Genomic DNA, 24268 nt, shown 5'->3' with positions numbered 1-24268 from the left:
ACAACAGGTAATATCAAACCTGAAACAGGCTCCATTTACACAAGAGGTGTCAGTCCATTATAGGAAAAAGTAAAAAAAGCTCAGAACCACAAGACAACATGAAGTCCTAAGTCCCTCCACAAAAAAACCCCAACAAACCCAAACACCTTCGTGAGGGGCTGGAAAGCATAAACCCGTGAGCTGGTGTTTAGAAGCCCAGGAGAGGCAATCTGTAATTCTGTACTTTTGAAAACAATCACTATTTACACAATTTTAAAGTATGTGTAAGTGAAATATCACACTGAGTGTGTTACAGAGCTCTACTATCATAATTTAAAAGTAAAACAAATAGCAATTTATTCCATGAAAGGTAAGTTATGAATCTCATAAAAACTGAGTGACTAGCAACCCCCACAAAAGAAGCCAGCAGGCAGGGCAGACTTTGTGACAGTTTTAAGTGTTTTCTGACTTGTGCCTTCATTTCACTGTAAATTGCCAGAAATAGTCTAAGTTTTATAGACCTTAGGCACACTATTAGAAGTGCCAAAAGGCTGTAATTTTTTTTTTATGGTAAAAATAGAATAAATTTCAGATGCATGTATGTTCTAAACTTATTAATAATCTTTAAGCAAACAGAGACATAAGCTTTGACATGTCTACCCCTATTAGTGCTTAAACGTAAAAATGGACCACCAAAAAGGTCAACTTGGCAACTTTAAAATCCTGTTATGATTCTGAAAGATCTGCTTTTAATTCAGAAGGCCAGAAGCTTCCACAATTTGCTCTTTCTTGGTCAAGTCCCCTGAGGTTTTGAGTCCTCAATTTGCTCACTTTTACTGAGGAAACAAATATTCAAATCAAGGTGTTTAAAGGACAGGATGGCTTGCAAAGCTTCTGCTAATATGTCAGCACTTAAAAAAACCAACCAACCAACCAACCAAAAAACAACCACTTACCATGGCTTCTAGAAAAATCCGCACAGGTCAGGAATGAGTCCCAACAGGACACAGCCCAACTGAGAGACAAGTTCCCAACTATTGCCAAATTCTCCCTGCCATCCTGTAAGATTAGTGGTCTCCAAACCTTTTTGATCATGCACCCCTACCACTAAAAACTTTTTGAGCCCATGTTGCCATGTGTGTTTATTAATTTATAAATTATATACATGTACTACTGAATACTGAATTTCTCCCAGCACCCCACTAGATCATGTTGTGCATCCCCTGGGTGCATGCACACCACTCTGGAGATGGCTGTGATAGATTATTAGCTTTGAGGGGCATGGACTGGACAGTTCTGCTGATCCTTGCTATGAAGTGACTTACACAACTGAAAATGTTCTAATGCATTTGCATGTACAGAATTCTAGTAGGAGTGATGGAAAAGAAAGATTCTTGGAGAATAACTCACTCTGCTGCTGTGAAAATCTGGCTGGAGTTGGTGCAGATGGCATTTATGGGGCTGTCGTGTCCCTTCATCTCCCCAATGGGTGCAAAGGTATCCACATTCCAGAGCTTGAGGATGCCTCCTCTGCAGCCGCTGAGCAGAACTGGAGCGCTAGGTATGAGACCAAGAGCACATACCCAGTCCTTATGAGCATTAGGAACTTGCTGAAAAAGAGAAGGCAGGCAAGTCTCAAAAACTTCTGGAGGAACAAACAGAAAAGTAAGCCCGACTCCTGTCCTGCAGCAGTTTTGCTACATGACTCTGGGTGTATCCCAGCCCTGTGGATCCTCCATCTTTAGAGCAAGGAGGGTGATAACTTCCATAAGGCTACTTCTATACCATGAGTTTGTTTCTTTTTTGTGAAATAGTACTGCAAAACAAGAAGAAAATCCAAAATACAACTGACTTAATGTGGAACAGAAATCAGTTCAGGATAATGATAAACCTGCATATTTTAAAATACATATTTGAATGCATTTTCAAACATATGGCCTCTGTATATGTTTCAAGTCTGTCTGTAAAACTGCTATAAAACACGTAAAAATAAAATCCAAAATACTGCTTAAAAATTTACCAGGAAGACAGAAACTGTTTCTGTATTTGCCTTCTTCCTTTCTTCTTCTCCCATTACACATTATAAATTGATTTTGTGATGTTGCACTTAACAAAACGCATTAATTCTTTATTGAGGAAGGGCACTAACATTTTACTTCCAATTCAGAAAGCAAAATGCTTCACAGATCGACTGAGAACAGCATCCTTTTGGTACCATTAGTAGGGAAATAATAGCCCGAGTCTTCTGTCTTTTAGGGGGACCAAGAGGAGCTCTTCTGCAGTTCAGTTTGGTAGGAACTGCTTTACTTTGCTGCATTTCTCATATTATGGAGTACTCTCAGCCTTCTAGGATCATCTTGGTGTTTCATCTATAATATAGACTGTTACCACAACACTGATAAGTCTTGTTCTGCAGCACTTCATGAAACTGGGAGGGGGAGAGGTTCTTATAAATCTTAGTTTTGTCACACCTCCAGTGTGTCCTTCCACCCTGAATTACCACATGATTAGCAAAAGTAACAGCACTTCCCTACATTTTCTAAAAACAACAGTGAATAAAAATTATTTATAGTTTGTCAAATGCTCTGGTCTTACCTCCTTGAAACATATACAGCATTTTATAGAAATAAAAAGAAAGAAGGAAGTGTGAGATAATTTTTATCAAGTTCTACTTTTAAAACCAACAGAACAAACAGGGGGACACCAAGTATATAAATTATGAAATGCACATAGACCACAAGGAGAATAAGAAAAGGAATATAATTAGTCCAATTTACATAGTACTTCACCCCTGGTTCCATATTCTGTCTGATGTTAAATTAATTGCAACAGCAAAAATGCATATTCGTAATATTTTAATGAGCCTAAAATGCAAGAGCAAAAACACTTCTTACAACTTTAATGAAGTCATTCTGAGAACACAAGCTCTTTCCTATTCCTGTGGTTTTGGTATAAGCTGCTTAGTACATTTCTCTGGACAGAAAGATACGAGGGTAGATGTCCCAATATGGCCAAGTGAAAATTGTCTGTAAAAAGCTGCATTTGTGAATTCTTATTTTAACTGTGAAGTCTTCGTATTATTCTGAAAAGGAATTGGCACCCAATTGGACAATTTTGAAAGAAGGTCAAGCAAGTTTGTGTATTTATGGAATACTAAGTAGGCCCATATTGAAATTTTCTTCTTAAGATGACCAGTCCATTATTTTTTCATGTTCCAAAACTTTAAAATTCTATTTGTTTCCTTGCTATCAGTCTGCACATTAAATGTAGATAAAAGACATGTTCCTCCTCACCCCCAAAATCATTAGATGATTGGTATCTAAACAGATTTTACAAAAACAGCACTCTTTTCTGGTATTTGTTTTTCTGCCTTCCAGTTCTCATAGTCTCAAGTTAAACAATCGTATCTGTACCTCAAGAACCTCTCATAGGACCTAAAAGAACAGACCAGCTTATATCAAGTAGCCAAAAATCGAAGTTCTTCATGCCAAACAAACTGCAAATCCCCTGGATTTGAGGTCCTTTTGCACCCCTTTCCCTTATTTTTTTTTGTTTACATAAGAAAAACATACAGCAAATGTGTTCTATCAGCAAACATTATTATGAATGTGTTGTATACATTACATAACATATGCATTGTATGCCAGATGAATGGAGATCTAAGGGGTAGGACTGGGTGGAGTGAGGTAGGCTATAAACCCTCTTCACAAGAAAATATTCTCTAGTCTGATCTAAAGCATTGGTTCTCATCCCAGTCCAAAATTTACTAACTTGTCAATGACAAGGATGATATCCAATGGTTCCAGCCACTGATGAGGCAAGTGCTGCCTTCATTCTGAAGCAGAAAAACAAACCCCACACATTCAGAGCTAAAATACAAGAATAATCACTTCACCAGAATTTCCTGACACTACATACACAGAAGAGAAAAGCAACTGTGTTCCTAGTGTAAAGATCAAGTACATTATTGATTTCTTTCCTAGTCAGTGCTTTATGCCTTCCCCGTTAAAAACATCAGTGTCTACGTGAATAGTTATTGTATGAGCCTGAACACTTACACAGTCCGAAAACAGTTCTACAGTATGACTGTTGCACTAGCTGCATGATTTTTTCCATTACCTGAAGAAGGTCTTTTTGAGACAAATCCCATTTCTTAATTCCATTATCTCTGGATCCACTAAAAAGGTTGTCACCCATAATAGCAAGTGCTTCAATGCCATCATAATGAGGAGGTTCAAAATTGTGTGTAGGACTTACACTTCCGAGAGCCCCTTCAGTCACATCAAACATCTAAAATAAATAACATAGTATGTTATGTGAAATTTTCTGCCATCTAACGTGCTCAAAAGTCATGGAGCAAATAACTTCAGGGAAAAAACTTAGGAAGTCTTATTACAGACCACTGTATCACGATGTATATTTCACAGAATTTATCTACCAGAACCACTCCTTTCCCTTTTTCCGCCTCTTGTCTAAATCAGGAATGCTTCACTGACTTCAGAGAAGACTGTTCTGGGAAGAAATACTACTACTTGAATATGATACACACAGTAGCTTCATACAAAGGGCCTCTACGTACACTGTGTGATGGACTAGAGAAACAAAGTTCATGAGTGAGTTTGGGAAACATGATTCATGCTGGGAGAATTGCACAGGCAGCTTCAGGAAGAAGCATTAATATATTTTTCTGGATAAGTTGTTTTGGTAAGGGTTACATTCCACTACATGCTGATGCTTTTCATGGACTAGACACACCCCTCTCCTGGCTTGTGCTCCAAGAATAGGGTCTTAGATTCTTTAAGTCAGGTTGTTTTAACAATTTAAGGCATAATCAATCCCATCAGGTCTTTGTCCCAAGAGCAGTAGTGCAAGCAATGCTGTTTCATTTTGCACTGTAGGGAGCTGGAACTCACCCAGTGGGACTGAGCTGAAAAGGAACAGATGAGCCGTAACTTTTTAAACCACTACCTCTGTTTCACAAGCAAATGTCAGACTTCATCCCCTATTATTTGTTCTTTATTGGCCTTTTAGAATGAACAAGCTTGATAGTAAAAAAGGGAGAGCTGGTAGTGTAAAATAATACCTTGTGAGTTAAAGGTATTTTAAAAGTTACTGCATTTAATTAACATGCATCATTTCAATTGTAACAAAAAATTCAACAATAAACCAGAAAAATCAGGCATTTAGACAGAGGTGACTAATATGACTGACTCAGAAGACATGACAGTAGTTTTCAGTGGCAGGGGATGGCAGTATCTGTGGCCAGACCTACTATTCCCAGCAGACCTACCCAAGCAGCAAATCATAGAATCATACCATGTTAAGGGGTTGGAAGGGACCTTAAAGATCATAAAGTCCCAAGACTGAACATTATTCATGATCCATGACTGGTGAAATAATCTCCATCTTGGCTATTACATTTCAAATATGGAGATGTAAGTCACTTTTGCTGAAGCCCCCATCCCATGCTAACATGAAGAGTTAAAATAAATAAGCAAATACTAATGGTTTACCTTTATATAATGATCCTTTGAACCAGTGACAATAAGGTCTTGTCCATTGGAAATTCGATCAACAGTAAGGCACATAACAGGACCCTGGTGACCAGTTAGCTTTCCTGTAGACTGAAATCTTCAAGGATAAGGGAAGAAATAAGGATTTGTTAATTTTTTATATACTCAATACAGTCTACCACACAGTTTCTGACAGAACAGATCTTTTTATTTTTCCCTACATCTTCACTACTCATCCTACATTTTACATATACTCTATTGTTCATATCCATAGGTAAATGTTAAATCTATGCTAAATGCAACAAAAACTTCTATTTATGTAAAATGAGAATTAAAAAATTTGAAAGTAAAGACAAATCAGTCCCCTCCTAAGTATTTTCTGTATTTTGAATGCACTCTTTGGGTGCAGGTTCTGTTTGGAAAAGTGCTCTTACATTGCAGCATAGTCCCATATTACATTACATCTATTGGCTTTCATCATCTCATCAACAATTACTGGTCAGGATTCACACAGTCACCTTAAAAGAGTGTGTTTTATAGTGCCTATCAAACAAAACCTTTTGTTTTTCCAGTCATTTTTACTGAAACAATTCACCACAACCTTAACACATGAGAAAATCATTATCTCAGTGACCATCACAGCATGGATTAGTTGATCCATATTTTGACCACGTTTTGCCAGGTTATGGACACTACCATAAAGGAGAAACACTTCATTGACCATTTTGTATGCATGACTTTGCTTCCTATGCACATGTAACAACCTAAAGAACATTCTCTTCGGCTGGTGTTCAGTACCTTTTCAGGTCCCACATCCTCACTGAGTTTCCAGCAGCTGCATAGAGGAATGTGCCAGTTGGATTTAGTGCAATTTGGTTTATCTGGTTCTCTCCAGCTGGGATAGCAACTGTTCTGTTAGTACTTCCTGAACACACATCAGCAGGCATTGCTTGGCCTGAAGACCTGAGTACCGAGAAGAAGAAAAAAAAAAAAAGGAAAAACCCCTAAATGCTACATTTTGTTCTCCACGCTTTGTATACAGTTTAAAAACAAACCTATTTCACTGGGCAAAAAGGCTATAAGCCAACTACAAATACTAAACATTTGATAAAACACTATAGGCATGAATGCAAATTGCTTTTTGTTTCCATATATTACTGGTGCCCCATTACCAACTTAGCCTGAACACATAAAGAAAGCTTCCATTCCCAACAGGCAGTGCACTTAAATTACACTGTACTGCACTATTGAATAAATATAATAAAATGTACCTAAAATGAAGACTCGTTTGAACTCTTGGCATCTGAGGTTTAGCATACTTACGTCAATGTCCGAATACACTTCGCAGAATCTCTGATGTCCCACACCTTGATATAGGAGGTTGAGACTGTGAAGACCAGGCTAGTGTAGTTGCAATATTTAATAGAAACAACATTATTTGGATGACTCCCTAGAGACATAATCTCTTGTCCAGTTACCAGATTCCAGACTTTACAGGTACGATCTAAATAAAGACAAACAAAAATGGGGAAAATACTAATAATTAAAAAAAAAAAAAAAAACAAAACAGAAAAATCCCATGGTTTTCCTAAACTCAGTTATTTAAAAAAACAAAGTACATGCGTTCATACATTTTTCTCCATTTATGTAGACATTGCAAAAAACAGTTAAATTAAACAGGTCATAAAGAATACATATAGGCATCATCTATCACTGTCAAAACTAAGCAAGGTTAATCATTAAATGTGCATTCAAGATCTGCATATGAGCTCCCATAGAATTTTAAAAGGATAAAAATCCCAAGGGAAGTGAAAATACAGACAGTTTACAGGCTGTAAGGTGTGGATGATGATAGATGAAGCTTTTAATTCAAGAATTCATCATCAAAAATGTAGTTCAGGAAGAGTTTTGCGGCTTAGTATGACAGAGTTCTGACTGGCACAACAAAACTACAGAGGTGAGAAGTGATCCAAACTCTGCAGTATTTTAGGGACCTCTGAAAATTCCACCATAAGTGCTTCAGTCACTGTTTTCATTCAGGAGCAAAGGAATTTAAGTGCTGCAACCTTTTATGTACTAAACTCCTAAATGAATAGAAGTCTTCAAGAAATTTACAACACTGACCATGAGCACAGAAAACTCTCCTTGTTGCACGTCTGTATCACTCCATACATTTTAGATATACATTTATACTGAAATAAGTACTGGAAAGATGAAGAGAAAGCTTCATGTATAGACAACAGTTATAAGACCATGAAGAAGGGAAGTATACCAAGACCTGTCAGTCCCTTTAAAAATACCAACTATCAAGACCAAGCCAAATATCTAAAATGCACACAAGAGCTTATTGGAATTTCTGAATTTGGCACTGGGCTGCAAGTATTATCTGATGTCAGTGAGCTGAGACTTTCTGCTTCAACAACTATTTCAAAATATTTAACCTTATTTAATTTAACAGCTGTCTACACTCTTCAGTAGAAGTGTACTTTGCAAACTGCCCTCCAAAAATACATATAGGAAAAATTCTTCCATAAGTATGGGAAGCTAGAATATGACTTGAAAAAAGCAAATATTTGCAACATCTGCAAGCATCCATATATTAAAAAAAAAAAAAATCCCAAATCCAAAATTTTAGAATAAAAATCAAGATGTAAAATAAAATCTTTAAAAGTGCTTTTTTCTTCTCCTCACATAGACACCAAATTCAAAAATCTCAATAGAAATTAACTAAGCAACATTTACAAAATCTAAATAAATGTCTTTCTGCACTTGTATACACTTGCACAAATGCTGAAATGTTGGCTTAAAACTCACAAGACCAAAGGTTCACTCAAAGTGTGTGTCTTAGTATTTTTAACAGCTATTACCTGAAGCTATTACCTTGCACTGCACATCATGTGTGCACACGTTAACATGATTGGTTCCATCGTATCATTCAACAAATGTTAATGTTACTTCTTTTTGTAGTTTTCCACTACAAATAAGCAGGGAAATACTACACACTGGAATTAAAAACCTGTAGATAACTACTGTAAATCCTTCTTCAGAAATGGACCCTTACAATTTTCCAGTGTTTACAGCACTAAGCACAAACTGAAAATTTCACAACACCTAAAGTTTGTCCAAGCAGCCTCTGTAGGCAGCAGAGGTGCACAGAGTTTGCCCAACCTTTAGATCCAGTGAAGAGAAGATCATCAGTTGCATCAACACAAAGCACAGCCTTGGTATGTCCTTCAGCTGTATAGATACACTGAAGCGGGGATGATCGGATGCATTTTGAAGCAGGGAATGGGTTAATTATCCCCCTAAAATAAAAACAAAGAATGTGAGTTGGGCATAGTAACAGACACAGATAAAACTAATTTACTTGCATGTAGGGAAAAGAAATTAATCTAGTTTTCTTACATGTGAGGGCAGAACAGCTGAATGCCTTTCATAAACTACGCAAGGATTTTTACTATTTAGCTTCACCACCTGTCAACTCTGGACTACCACTTAAAGGAAATCACATACAAAAACAAACAAATGAAAAGACAAGATACTGAATGTTAGGTACATGGGAAATTCTGCATAATGCTGAAAATAACAAGACACTTAAAGCTTTAGGATGCCTAAGATCAACCATAAGACATCTAAGTCTAGACAGTGCATCTGAAAAATGGAGCAAATGTAATGTACACTGTCAAATCCAAGCTCAGCATGCATTTCACATAACCTGCCTTCTATGTGCAGACCTGGAGAACTGCCGTAAACTTCTGCATCTGAGGAAGATTCCAACTGCACCCCATACATGACAACACACTCATGCTCAAATGGCCAAAAAGAAATGTTGGAGTGCTGGCACCCCAGAGCAATCTTCCTGGGGATTTGTAACTAGTTCTATGGTGATGCCAAAAGAGTAACTCAGCCTGAAAAGAAACCCTCACAGTTCATCACCAAACAAAATTATTAGCAGTCTAAAATCCCATGCACACAACTGCACACACACACAGGGATCCCATTAATTTCTGTGAAGTGTAGAAAAGCCTCAAGGAGATGCCCAAAACATGCAACATAATGCTGTGACCTGGCCAGCTTGCAGTTAAGACTCTCTGTCACGCTCTTCTGGGATTACACACATACCTGTGAGGAAAGGGAACTAAGGGAACATAGCCCTATCTCACCAAAAAGAAGTGTCAGATGCTTTAGGAAAATGTAAAAATTCCACAATATTGCCTAGAAGTTTCCTATAGAAAGGAAAAAATCCTTCATGATAAAAGCTAACTTTGTGACAACTCACTAGTTTATCTAGTACAGTCTTAGAAATTATTATTTTATACATTTTTACTGCTCAGGATATCTTCATATAATTAATTACTCTTTAACAATCCTTCCATAGATTTTGCTAATATTAATAGTGCCTTAAATTGTGAGACATTAACCTCCTCATTTTGGAAAGGCATTCATTCACCCTTCAATATGCACCTTTTTATGTTTTCAAGAAAACAGGAAAAATTTCCTATTTAATAATTTAGGTCTCTATGCTTTTGTTTTCTAGCACCACACAAAACTAACATGGTTTTCTCTATAGTATTCCCTAGTGGATCATCTAAACTGAGTTACTGCTATTGCTGTTCTCACTCAGTCACTTCTGTGACAAGCCATGTAAAATACATGTCCTGGAGCTATTTATCTACCTGTGTGCAGTGTTCTAAAATCAAAAGACAAAAAAAAGCTACAACTGCTACAATGACCAGACAAAGCCACATTATTAGCAGTCCTCTGACTGCCCTCCTCTTGATAAACTTATTTTTCACTGAGTACCTAAGCCACAAGAACATGAGTGGGGGACGTTCCTTTTATCTCTTAAACCACTGTGCATTCTGTCAGAAAGGCATAATAAAAAAAACTACTCGTTTTTATTTGCACTGGGATTTAATTTTTAGTGATCAAAGAACACAATGGAAAAAGAAAAACAAAAAGAAAGAGAGAAGCAGATAAAACATAAGAAAATGTCTGCTTCTCTTTTTTTGAGGAAAATGAAGAGAGAAAGAATATGTCTAAGGAAACGTTTACATGATACTTCTCTTAAAATTAAAAAACCTGACATGCTCAGCAGTGATTAAAAAAAAAACAAAAACAAACACCCTAAAAAGGAGAGAGGGAGACATGCTTGACCAAAATCTCAGATTCTTAATGTCCTGGCAAAAGCAAAGAGAAACAATGCACAAGTAACAGGAAAAATCATGCAGCAAAATGAAATTTCTCAAGAACTGGAATAACTTCAGTGAGAGATGCCAAGAAAACAGAAAAGAGAAAGAGAGAGTACCTGTGTACCTCCGACAGAGAGGAATCACTTTCATCAGACCTACAATCAACAGTGGTGGAATTGTGAGGAGAAAGAATATAGGTATCAGCAAAGTAACGCCTCCATATAAGAACAAACAACAGCATGGCCAACTCAGAAAAGCAATGCAAATCCACATACAGTACGCAGCATTGCTCAGGGTATATAGCAGGGTAGGGGGACAGACTAATTATCTTAAAATATCACTCTCAGCAGTAAGTTACACTGGTAGACTGTTTAAGCTCCAGAAGCTGAGTAACACCAGCTGAGCCATTTCTTATTTCCCCAATATTTTCTTACAGAAGGTAAAAACGTAAAAGGAGAAGATGGATGCATAATTTAACCTCTGTAAGATAGTGCTTGTTGAAATTATCAAAAGGAAAAGAAATTCAGAACATCAATGCCTGTTAAGTGTAGAAGAAATGTGTAAAATGTTAGTCATAGAGATATAAATATTAAATATGATAGCCCACTCAAATAAAAACAGAAATTTGCGAACAATCCTAAGTTCAAAATCCTTCACCTCTCATTTTCAAAAACGTTTAAGAATAAAAAACCAAGAAAACATACAAGACAACACTTCCCCAAGATATGAACATTTGCAGTATGTTCTAAGATGTCCTTCATTTTCAACTCAAATCAAACAGATTCAGCAGTTTTGATTTAACTTCAAGATCAGTTCAGAGAAAACAAAAAGGGTTAGGTGGGAGTTAGCAATAAGATAAAGGTAACATAGCTAAGATAAAGAAATTACAAGCACAGTTACTGAAAGTCTTGCAAGCCACTGCTTGGTATGTGGTGGCTATAGACCACTGAAAAAACCCAAGTTTTATAATAAAACCCAACAGTGTAAACAGACGAGCAATTTCTTATTTTGCTACAGTTAGAACTAAAGGTTTCTTTCAAATTTGAGTTGTAGTTCATAAGCACTGCATGACACTTGGACCAGTAATGAAACCTGCAATAAAGATTCTAGTCAAGTAAAGTCCACTGCCATTTGGAGAAGGGCTCCTAACAGATGCCTAATACGAGGAAAATGAGTTCTACTTCTTCTAAACAAGATACGAATATCTTCGAAACCAGATATGAATATCATCTACTCCTGCAGATCACCTCCTGAAGTCAGTCTGTTTGATAATTTGCATAACCTCTAAACAACTGTGTTCTAGGCATTTCAACATCCCATCCTCCAGGGTGCTGTTAGGACAGCACTCCAAGCAACGCTGGAGTAACTGAATAACTGCCAAAAGCACTATTTTCTAAATTATCACCTAAAACCTACTTTCAAATGTAAACACACACAAATACACATGCATCTAAGAATTCTACCATTCTTTTCTATTTTGGGTTTAAAACTACAAATACCAGACATGGCCTAGAAAACAGGAAACAAGGTTCAGCAGGAAATTTCTTTTCTTGAATTTTTACAGTGATTCCATGGCAGTTTAAAATATTTTCTTTGAAAACTACTCAAAAACATGAGAAGTATCTCCTCCTGTCTTGCAGAAGGGCAAAATTTCTACCAGACACTACACTGATAACTTGAGCACACTTTGCATTTCCCTGGTTGGGGGCTGAGGCTTCCCTTTGTAACTTACTTATCCTGCTGAACTGATGTGTTTCCCTGAGAAACAGTAAGACGACTAAAAACATTCATTTCATTACGGGGCCGGCTTGGTGGGGAAGTAGGAGGTGACAGACTAGCCTCTGGGGCTCCAGAATCTGAGCTACAAAAAAAAAGAACATCTTCTTTAAGAGGTTATGAATGGTTAGAGAAGTTAAATGCAACATGCCTCAAACGTTAGATGCTCTTTTCTTAAGCAAATAAATAAAATTATAATACTAGCTACAGATATTTCCCCGAGAAGGCAATAAGCTTGAGACTGCAGAGTGCAAGGTGGCACAATGTTCAAAGTTTAAGTGCTAAAAGTGAAAGCTCCAGGCAGAAAACATACAATATGTAAACCGAAGAAATTCTTATAAAGCTGCAGAGTCTTAGAGAAATTGATGACTTCAATTAAGAAAAAATAATAAATCATTTGCAAATGCTCCAAAGGACATTTTCTCAGGGCTCTGCTCCTGAGTTATTTTGTACAGAAAAGCAATCTGGGAATAAAACAAACAACCACACCACACACAAGGTGAGCAATGAGTGCCAACACTGCCAACAATAAAAGCTGTCCTAGATTTAAAGAAATAGAAAAATACAGATTATTTTTCAAGAAAATTCAAGGTTTAAAATACATCGGAGTAAATAAATTTGAAAGAATCTTACAGTTTTTGTTCTTTTGTCTTTGGCTTTTCCATTGTTTTCTCATAGGCTTTTCTCTTTGCTAAAGGTGAAGGCTCAGGTATTTTCTTCTCTGGTAGAGATGCCTGTCTGGAACTAAAGCAAGAGCAATTGTTATCTTACTCTGAGGCCCTTTCACAAAACTTGCTTTTCTTACATTAACTGTCATTCTCCCAGTAAGATTTCAAATTTTTGACCATGCTTAATCTATTATTGCCTTTCTTGAATTTACGGATTATAAACTTGTTCTCACACTTCAATATAAAAATATACAAGTTTATTAACTTTCACAGTTGATCAACATACAGAGTCAGATACTGAATATGCAAAGGCGATTTACTAATTCAATAATAAAAGAGAAGGACTAAAGGAAATACAGTGGAGTATGCATCTCAAATTATGGTCATGGAAATTCTGAAATTTCAGATTCCACATTTTCGTCTACAATAGACCATTTACAGACAGGAAGAACAGAGAAATCAGGTTCATTCTTATACATGAATGAAACTTCCCATTAATATGTTCATGTTTCAATATAAGATTCAAAATTATGAAGAAAATGTACTTCCCATTGGCAACCTGACTATAATAACGCTGCTTTTCTTTGCCCCCCATTTTCCTTCTCCCTTGCTTTCCATCCCTCCTTTGTCTCTCTAGTTCTTACTCTGAAATAATTCCAGTTCACAGTCTCTGTGGTCTTTTTCCCAACCTTTTATTCCCCATTAAAATTAGCAAAAATATCAAGAGGGCAATATTAAAGCTGACACTCAAATGTCATCATTTCACCACAGTAAGACAAAAAAAAAAAAAGACACCTGAATGGTTTCCATTCTTCTGAACTCCTATTTCTCACTAGCTGAACAATCACAAAAGCAGTATTTGCCTTGGTTTATCCTAGTTTTGTGTGTTTAGAGTTTTTTCTATGACTATGAGGACCAGAAACACTCACTAAAAGAAACAATGCAGATTCTGGAAGTGCTTTTGTTCCACAGAACTTCATTAAGCAGATAAAGTTCAGCTGGCAGGCCACATGCCTGACATAGCTACTACCATCCTGTCTCAGAGCTCTACGGGTTCTGGATATGTACAGCTGCAACTTCTCTGCATGAGAAAAGCTGTATCAGTTTCCCTTGAGAGGAAGTCTGTGCCATATAAAATCCACCTGGGGACTGGAATACAGAATAACATGCTTTAACAAGGACAGCACAACAAAGAACAGCTACTTGACTTAAGTAGATGAAACTGTCTCCAGTGATCACAAACCCTAACTGGAATGTGAAGGACCTGTAGGACCTAGTGCCAAGAACTGCATGCCAACCCTAGAGCTTCCCAGGGGTCTTCAAGTGACAGAAAAAGGAGGATAAGTGATAACTTGTCTGGTTTTGCACAAAAGCCTAGCAGTTAAGTTACTAAAAAGGGGAGAAGGTGGGTTTAACCCTTCTCACGGCTGGAGTATCCATTTCTGTGTAGGGCTCCCTTACCTCTAGGCATACTCTGCAAAGGACATAAAAAAAGGTGGAACAGGACACACTCCCTTCCTCTCTTTATGCTGGACCAGAATGCATTTGGGAATGCAAAAATCCTGAGGTAACAAGGCAAATCCTCTGAATCAAGATGATCCTAAGTCTTTCAACAAGGATGACAAATGGGTTATAGTGTCTACTGCCAGGGTTGCCTATGTGTCCACTGTGCAGCTACCAAACCAGAAACTAGAACCCAAGCTCCTCTTCCTCACACTGGAATTCTGCATATTCCGACATGCAACCAGCTTTCACTTGCTCACTACCTGCCCCTTGAGTCTTCCATCTTTGACTCCACAGTGGAACATCCTCAGAAGAGGGTATAAAGAGCATGATCCTTTTATGAATTCTTTTTGAAAGCCTGGATAGGCAGGTATTATAAAAATTATTATAAAATATAAATATTTTCTAAAATATAAATATTTTCTAAAAATTATAACAATTATAATTAAAAATTATAAAAATAAAAATTATTCAGCTGTCTTGCTGGAATGGAATTCCTAAGCATAGTTGTAAATAACAGGTGCTCTGCTCTGCACTGGTGCAGCCTCACTTTGAATATTGTGTGTAGTTTCGGGGACCTCAATATAAGGAAAATATTAAGCTACTAGAAAGTGTCCAAAAGAGGGCAATGAAGATGGTGAAGGTCCTTGAGGAGAAGCTGCATGAAGAACAGCTGAGGTCACTTGATCTGTTCAGCCTAGAGGAGACTGAGGTGAGACCTCACTGCAATTACAGCTTCCTCATGATCTCTTCTCTGTGGTGACCCGAGGGAACAGGACCCAAGGGAACGGCTGGAAGTTGTGTCAGGGGAGGTTTATGTTGGATATTAGAAAGAGGCTCTTTACCCAGAGGGTGGTTGGGCACTGGAACAGGCTCCCCAGGGAAGTGCTCACAGCACCAAGCCTGACAGAGTTCAAGAAGTGTTTGGACAATATATTGTAATATATTTTATTACAAGAGAGATGATGGCACCACAGGTCCATACGGGAAGGCCAGATGGCTCACAAAGACAAGCTTTCTTCAACTATGAGCAGTGACCAAGCAAAACCAGCAATACTGTATAAAGTACACAGACTTCTATTTTTGAAAAACCATCTACATTGCAGTGACAAAGTCACTGCAAACTGATTGTGGGAATTTTGGAGCACTTATATACTAAAACATGATCAATAAAAAATGAAAAAAGTTGAGACCTACTGCTGATTGAATTGATTTATTGACAGCATCTAACTCAAATGCTTGCAGAACACAGTTTTGGGAAAATCCTTTTTTGCCTCATTGCTGGCTCACTCTTATACATGGATACATTCTAGAAAATGGAGTGAGGCAAAAGTTTGTATTACCTGAGTTTTGGATGCCAGGTCATAACACTTGACGTTATAGATGTTGAAGCTTCAAAAGTCTCTACGCATCTCACACTAACTGCTGAAACAAGTGGGTTTTTTCCACCTAACCTCACCCTCAAGAGCATTCTTCCCAAGCACATTCTACTTGTAAAGTGCACTGAAGCCATCAGCAAGGGTTAATAATTGCTGTCAGCAGTGTTTTACTGTTCATGATTGCCACCTCAAGCACATGCCAGAAACACATAGTAAAAATAATACAAATTGCAAGTGTACATTAGATGGAGATTGCTGTAAAAATATTATGCAAATAGGACAGATGAATATTGAAAGATGCCTAATTTCAGAACCTGTAACATGAAGATAGCTATGGGACACAGATTTCCATATCACTGAATGTGGCAAGCACATTCAACCTATATGAGTTTGTGCAATATAGGAGCTAGTACCTTAAAAAGCCAAGAAAAGGTCTCTATAGCAGTGAATGGCTAATAATCAGCAGTGATATTGATAGATATAAAAAGAACAGCAAGTGAGAAAAAAAGAGTGCATGTGAGAGACACCTGCTGGCCCCAAAGTAAAAAGACAAAAATAATATTTTTAGTTCTATTACGAATCAAGTGATACTTGCAATTAGAAAGACTGTTCTGCAGGTAAGTGCAACCTGCAAACAGAAAGGATTTTTGAGGATTCATAATATCTACCATGTTTCTTTCAACTTTTCACCTGCATACACTATTGCTGCATGGACTTCTTCATTTTAAGCATAGTCCACACAAGACAATTCACAGAAAGGTTTTTCCTAATAGTTAGGACCATATAGAAATACTGTGTTATATAAGTGTTTGGGTTGGGTTTTGGGGTGTATGGTTTTGGTTTTTTTTTATCTCTATGCTGTTTTAAGCAGATTATCACTACCTCTCTAGAATGTGCATTTCCTATAGCACTAATACAGCAAAGTATTCAAGATATTAGATGGGTTTTTCCCCCTATGTAGAACAAGGTTACAGTAATTTTACAAAGCAACTTAACAAAACTTACATCTTCAGTAACAACCATAGTACTTACAACACTGTATTTATACCTTCTAGAGTGATGATGGTAGAAAAGAAGCAGCTTAGTCAGTATTATTTAGTAGGCTTCAAGTATATCAACCTCACTTGTAAAGTTAAAATAATAGATTACAAGAAATTGGCAACATGCATTTTTTAAAAGCAAAGGATAATTAGTACAGCATGGCCAAACTTACATGCTGCCTATCTTAGAAGGTAAGCCAGATGGTGGGGGTATAAACTCTCTGTCCCTAGCAGAAATATCATTTGTGTCAGCAGTCATCCCGCTTTCTTGGGTTTCTGCAACTGATGCAAGAGAGCCAGCCGAAGGAGAGTCTGCAGCACTGCTGTCAGAGACTAAATCACTGTTGGCTGCATACAGCAATTCCATCTGGGTAGTGGTCCTCCGGCGGGCCTGGAGACAAATAAAAACCAAACTGCCACTTAAACATGCGTCAAGAGTGCTACGTTTAAGCTTATCATTAGCTAGCAATTAGCATCCCCCTCAATCACTTGGCAACTGCCTTTGGAAACTAAATTTAGAAGCTCACCTCTACTCCTGGGCAGTGATTTCAGAGGAGGCAAGTCAAATTCAACGGCATAAAACACTGATTTGACTGTACATGTTAGGTGTGATTATACTGTGAAATTAATATCTACTCCTCAGGGAAAGAAAGGCCAGTGGAGAAGACAAAGATCCACTCTGAACAGAGCCATTACAAAAATGACATGTTTATTTTGTGACATTTTCAGACAAAACTCACTCAGTTTAACTGCCCAAATAGCTGCACACCCATGAATGCTACCAATAATGCAACAGCCAACATAGATATTTTCCTCCAAAGCCAACTGCAGTTAGAAAAGTGGAGGCTAAGCTTCTATTTACTTTGCAAACTTGGCTTATGCTCCTGTGAGCACAGAAGCAAAACTGCAGTCAGTGCCCATTTCCAGTTCCCACTACCATTAATATTAAACTGCAGCCAGCCTAGAGATATTCCTCCAATGTCAACTGTAATTAAGAGCCTGGAGGTCAAACTTTTATTTGTTTCATAAATTGCAAACAATAAGCATGTTCACAGTTCCCACTGGCATCGACATGGAACTGTGGCCTTAAGTAATACTAATCTGCAAAACTACACAAGTTTGGAGTGCACATAACTGGAAGACTACATCTCTTTCTGAAATTCTAAAAATTTAGGCCAAAAATATTGAAAAAGTTATTTTTAACATTGCTTCTCAGAGAAGAGTGTCACAAAAAATCATATTGCACACAAATCAAATGAAGAATACATCAGTTCACCTTTTGCATGTCTTCGCTCTTGCTTTGCCCTAAAGACATTAAGGAACACTGTCCAGAAGGTAATTATGAATTATTATAGAATCATAGAATCACTTAGAAGTCATTTAGATGAATTATTATCATCATTGTACATCCTACCTTGCTTTTGGGTTTGACTTCACCACAAAGCTTCAAAAGATCTGAAGATAATGAACTAAAAGAAAAAAATTGCATCACATTTAGAAAGGAGCCATATTTTTGCAGAATGTGTATTCTTATTCTTCTTTCTTTCTACTGAAATTGTGGGCAAAGTACAATGAAAAAATGTCAGAGGTATTTTCTAGCAGATGCACAATGCATTACAAAAGAATAAATTACAGTAATTTTTCTAGAATAAGAGCCAGTTACCTGATAACAAAGATTTGCTCACCTTCCTTCTGTCCCAGGACTATGCAATGGGGCATCCTCATCAGTACTATCTTCCAAATTTTCTGGAAAATTTCCAAAATAATAACGTTAATGTGTCCATCTACATCAGGAGGTGAAGGTTGTAAGTGTTATACAAAACAGCTCAGACTATGTTGAATGTAGATGAATGGAGTACAAGAGACAAAGATTTTCAAAATATCTTGACTATTTTCTATTCAGTCCCCATTGAATTTTCCTGGCATCTAAACTAATTTTTTTCACACAATCTCAATAAATCATACATCTAGGCACACTGTGCCAAATGTGGTCCTCTATCTATTGTAGCAGACAACAGAGATGATAGAAAAACAGAAATTCTAGAAGAAAATCTGTAAGAAAGCAGATAAAGCAAATAAAACAAACTACAAAACATGGAAGAGATGGGATGTAAATCAGTGGACAGTAAGGATGTCTGTTTCTCCTCTTTTTTTTTTTTTTTTTTTTAAATCTTCTTGCTGCAAGACAGAATCAGTCTGGTTATAATAAAAAAGAAAATTGTATTTTTAACTAGCTAATGAGCTGAGGCTCAGCCTGAGCTTATACAGAGTGCCACCATTTGAGCTGACAAGAAGCAAACATTTTATTAGTATATAAGCATTTATGTTTCAAAAGAGGATGATGCTACCACTTACTACTATAGAACTGCTTCCTTAAAAGAGATTAAATGTAAATGGAAGCTGTTCAGTAGAAATATTCCTGAAGTAAAAATGGGTATGCACACCTGCCACAAAAGACAAAACCAGCATGCATGTCATACACTAATGCTGTCAAACATATGATTACCATGTCTGCATGCAAACAGTGCTAAACATTAGGCTGAGATGATGAGTCAAAGGCACATGTACAATCAATTCCGGACTGCTGGCAAAGCGAATCCCTTAACCTGCATATTATTCTAATAATACATTTTAAGCACAATTTAAGGACATTGCTTGCAGAAGTGTGTTACGTATGTCCCTTATTTTTGAACATACTCCAGAAATCTGAAGGATTAAATAACCTTCCATTACATCTCCTCTTTACTATTAGAGACACTTTAAGTCTTTTTACTTCATTTCTGCCAGAAAGCAGATACCATTTACAATGCACAGAACCAATATATGTGTAACCCATATTAAAACATGTTTGTCCATGTATATGTTTTAAGTGCAAGTTCATGCTGTGGAGAAAGGGAGGGAAGATACTTTTTTCAGCTGAATTCTGAGAAGGAATGAAGAAAAGAGAAGGAAAATACTGCCTGTTTGTGTATGCTGCATCTAAACATGTTTTCTGAAAAAGTCAAAACCATAAATCAATCTAGACCCAACACCAAGAATGCACTTCAGAGGTACTCAACTGCTGTATTAATCTTAGTAATGTAACCTGAATTATCAGAAATACGACAATATTATAAAGAAAGCAGGGACACAGGAATAGCACTCTGGATTTTCTTTTTTTTTTTTGTTTCATCCTGGGTTTGAGCCCAGATTAAACATTTTCAATACACATTAGTAGTAGTAGTAGTAGTAGTCTTCTGCAGAAGAGGGGATCTAGAGTACTGCTCCTTCTAGGAAGACAGAAGCAGCATCCATAAAATAAAGGCACTTTAAAGAAATATAGGTTTCTTGTTAGAATGATGTTACTTCATCTCCTTCTCATAAAGAACTTGCAATCTCTTTTTACAGGTAACTAAGGAGAAAGTGTGGAATGACCACAAAAGATGGGATTTTATTTGTAGGCTCTCACTCATGCGACCTGACGTTTCTTCAGTTTGTCTGCAATTCAGCACAGGAAGACTGCCAAAGCCCCAAGAAAGAAACAAGTCCACAGAATCAACACAAGGTAAGAGCAAGATTCTGCAAGAAGTCCTGAGTGAGAAGAGATGAAAGGAGCAATAAAGTTAGTAAAGGCAGTACTGCTTGCAAGGAGCAGCAGGGATGACTGCTAGTAAACCAGTAATTGCAGAACAGTGGAGAACTTTTCTGATGATTTGTCTTCATCCTCATGCAGTGGCAACTGGACACTACCAGTACAATGCCATACATCAGCACAGTTCATCCAAAGGAAATGACATTTGACCAGCCCTCTTAAGATCTGCACATAGATGGTTATGAGTCACATCCACGAATGTCCATATGTCATAGGTGGGAAGGAAAAGCAGCTCCCACAACTCTTCAGGAAGGAGTCACTTCAGCAACACTCAAAAATCAATTTCATGGTCATTTTAACTCTTCACAAGAGTCGATGGGACAGCGAATGGCAGCTAGTTCAACCACAAACAAGGCAGATGTGCACTGAAAACCCACTCAGGTCAAAATCTGAGTCTGTGATGTACTTTCCTGCAGACTAAACCCTTTCTTAGTTTACACTTGAGTGAAAGTGCACAACTACACTGGGGAATGTTCAAACTTTTTCAAGCCAAATGTATTCAAATGGCTAAGAACTTTTGAAGTATCAGATCTGAAAGTAAGCAAGAAAAGAGCGATTCACAAAACCCCTGGAAGTGCAACCCCTCTCTAGGGATGGGGCTGGCTGCATACCACCACTGAGATGTCAGTCAGGCATCCTGGTGAAATTGGTCTCGGGATCTGCTGCCACCCACACTTCTACCTGCAGGAACTGTGTCAGGTTAACAGGAAGCCCCTGCAACAGAGTGCCAGCTAATCAGCAGGAAATCCCAGCGTCAAAGCCTCACTACAATGGCATGAACTCCCTGCAGCTCAAAAGGTTGGGTCACTAATGATCTACAGAACTATCAACAGTTGGAATTTCAACTTGGACCAAGGTTAGTATGGCACATTCAGCCAAGATACACCCATAGTGAAGTTTCCTTCCTATAGTGTTAGAACAATCCTGAGTGGCTTAGATATTTGAAAAGTCTTAGTTCATGCGTGCAAAGTGTTAAAAAGTTTCTTTAATGAGATATACTCTACACAAACTTTGATAATAGAGCTACTGTCCAGAGCTAAAGAAAATACAATGCTGTCTGAAGAAACGTTGCTCCAACAGGAGTGAACATGCAGACACACTGAAGGTCTATTCTAGATGCACTATGAGATTACAAACCACTGAGGTTCCTGAATAAATAACTGGCTGCATGCAGCAAGATTCCCTGACACAGATCTTGTGGTGTCACCTGACAGGAAGTTAGCAAAGTTCTCACCATCTCTAGATGATAAGCTATATACTTTCAGGTAGTTTTGAGCTTTTGAAATGTTTCAGATGCCTATGCAAACTAGCACAGGACAGCATAATGTGATTAAAAGCAGCATAAGACAATACAAAAGGAATTGAGACTGATACCAGGAATATTTTTTTCAAGTTTCAAACACAGCCAATTTTGTCAAGGGGAGAAAAATAAGCATAATTCTTTTGGGAATAATTTTAAAGCAACAACAACAAAAGACATCTCAAAATCAGTGAAGTCAGTAACTTAATCCCAATTGAAAAAGTGAGATATAATCCTGCATTCTGCATAATATTTACATTACAGAATGAGCTATCTGCAAAAGGTTAATAATGACCTGCACATTAAGAATTGCCTTTTTTTTGACCTAAAAAGATGAGCAGAATTTGTCACAACTACAGCAGTAGTATATCATGGAATAGCTTTTTGTAGGCTGAACATACTTTAGGTTCATAAGTAGCAAGTTATAAATTTGAAATACAGTTCTGCTTACTGTCTTCACTTCTTATGTGGCAAATCTAACTACCACGAGGGCTACTACCACAAGTGCTAGGGACATTTTCAGAAAGGAAGAAATGCTCTGTAAGCTCCTGATAATGAGTACATTTACAAAATAGTTCATGCAAACTTCACACACACTCACAAATTCTAAGATGCACCAGTTAGTGAACGTGAATGCATTAGTAACTCATGCAGCTGTACAGTACACAGAAAGCTAAAGATACTTACCTAGTGGTATGCTATCTAGGTCTGTGTAAATACAGCAACAAGGAAAAAAAAGCAACATTCCAATCAAAACATATCCATTTATAAAAAGAAATAAAACAAAAGTACCCAAATGTATTCTAAACTTTTCTTAGTATCATCTCATGAGAAGTAGAATAGATGCCGTAACAGGTATAAAATGCTATGTTCAAAATCACTAGCATATGATGATTGAATAGCATTGAATATTTAGAATTTCACATCCACATGTTAAAACAATTCCATGTTGTAAATGCATTGTCTTCTGTAAAAATAACAAGCAGATTATTTGAATTTTAAAAAATCTCAATAGTAAAAAAACTTAATTTCCTACATTTCATTGCTGAGAGGGTATACTTAAAAATGTCATACATGCTCATCAATTGTGAAGTATATGGTGTTATAATACAGCATCTATTCAGAGAGGAAATAGTCTAGAACGCCCAGTACAGCATGCATGAAAGGCAAACGTGACATGCAGCTGACTATTCAAAAAAACAAGACGACAAAACTACCTTGCAAAGCATGACCCAGAAAAGCATCAAGTTCAGGATTTAACTCAGCTTTTTCTTTTAGCATATGAAACAGCAGTTGGTTTTGAGTAGCACTAGTAATTTCTGTCTGCTTAAGGCGTCCCTCAAGAACTTTGATCTGAGCTTCTTTTTGAGCTGCTTGGAGACCCTAGGAGAGAGAGAAAGAAGGAAAGAAAGAAAGATGGCAAATGTTTTGTCACAACTCTTTTTTTACAAAATGAGAACTGTCAAAACTTTTTAAAAACTACAAGCACAAACAATGTGTATATTGCAACCTTCTTTTCATATCCTAAAGATCAGGCATCAACTAAAGGTCTTTTTCTTTCTTTCTTCTTTTAAAGAGACTCATTAATCATTCAGTTAACTTGTATTCCTCAGACTGCCTTGCAAATATGCATCTAGTGGCTAAGTTGGATATGACTCCCAAGGGCAATTCAGAGTCTTGGCATTTATTTAAGAGTACCAAGCATCTGAAAAATCCATACTTTCACTTTTCTCAAATAAGTTTCTTTGAAAAAATTATTACCATGATACTCTATGATAAAGAATGAGAGGGGAGTTGGAGGTGGGATGGGGTGGGACCCAGAAACATAATCTTTCCTACACAATCACATGGTGAACTTTCAGCTTCTGATGAAAGATCTCATGGCCTAACTTACAACAGAATTCATTCTAAGGGAATTTCCCTAGACCCGTGGATTAGTGGGAATTTTTCAGCTGTAGAAAACACAGCCAAAGAAATTTACAGAGAATGTTTTCCAAATAGATTTCCAAATTTCAAATTCCAAAAGAAACAGTAGAGAAAAATGAAGGTACAACACATCTTCTCAAAGATTTGTAGGGCAACAGAGGCCTCTGAGTGCTAGCACTTGAGAAACAAGTGTAGCCCTATCAGCTTACATATTACATTCTGATTCAACTAAAATTGCAGATCAATAGACACATTTTGCATATGAAAACAAACAACAGAATAGACAGCAAGTATGACCAATTTTGCAAAAAAAAAAAAAAATATCTTCAGTATTTCTACATGATACTTATCAAAAAGATGA

The 24268-nt window shown here is 37.2% G+C and overlaps 1 protein-coding gene across 12 annotated transcripts in view; it reads right to left on the bottom strand.

Moving 5' to 3' along the window:
• The window catches only part of KIF21A (kinesin family member 21A), an 87867-nt gene that overhangs the window by 1743 nt on the left and 61856 nt on the right, over positions 1 to 24268 (bottom strand). For 4 of the 12 annotated variants that reach the window (XM_032688378.1, XM_032688380.1, XM_032688386.1 and 1 more), the window contains 14 exons: positions 23199 to 23364; positions 22669 to 22689; positions 18736 to 18796; positions 18465 to 18519; positions 17224 to 17441; positions 13094 to 13204; positions 12417 to 12545; positions 10801 to 10839; positions 8661 to 8797; positions 6816 to 6996; positions 6291 to 6455; positions 5493 to 5610; positions 4099 to 4269; positions 1390 to 1589 (listed from right to left, as the gene is read on the bottom strand). In XM_032688378.1, the coding sequence (XP_032544269.1) occupies positions 1390 to 1589; positions 4099 to 4269; positions 5493 to 5610; positions 6291 to 6455; positions 6816 to 6996; positions 8661 to 8797; positions 10801 to 10839; positions 12417 to 12545; positions 13094 to 13204; positions 17224 to 17441; positions 18465 to 18519; positions 18736 to 18796; positions 22669 to 22689; positions 23199 to 23364 (1772 nt within the window). The remainder of the gene's footprint in view (positions 1 to 1389; positions 1590 to 4098; positions 4270 to 5492; positions 5611 to 6290; positions 6456 to 6815; positions 6997 to 8660; positions 8798 to 10800; positions 10840 to 12416; positions 12546 to 13093; positions 13205 to 17223; positions 17442 to 18464; positions 18520 to 18735; positions 18797 to 22668; positions 22690 to 23198; positions 23365 to 24268) is intronic. The other 8 variants (XM_032688381.1, XM_032688390.1, XM_032688387.1 and 5 more) reach the window with 5 other exon arrangements.

The sequence above is a fragment of the Chiroxiphia lanceolata genome, chromosome 5, assembly GCF_009829145.1.
Source record: "Chiroxiphia lanceolata isolate bChiLan1 chromosome 5, bChiLan1.pri, whole genome shotgun sequence".
Lineage (NCBI taxonomy): Eukaryota > Metazoa > Chordata > Aves > Passeriformes > Pipridae > Chiroxiphia > Chiroxiphia lanceolata.
Note: the sequence above shows the minus strand (reverse complement) of the source record. Positions and strands in the feature narration are given on the sequence as shown.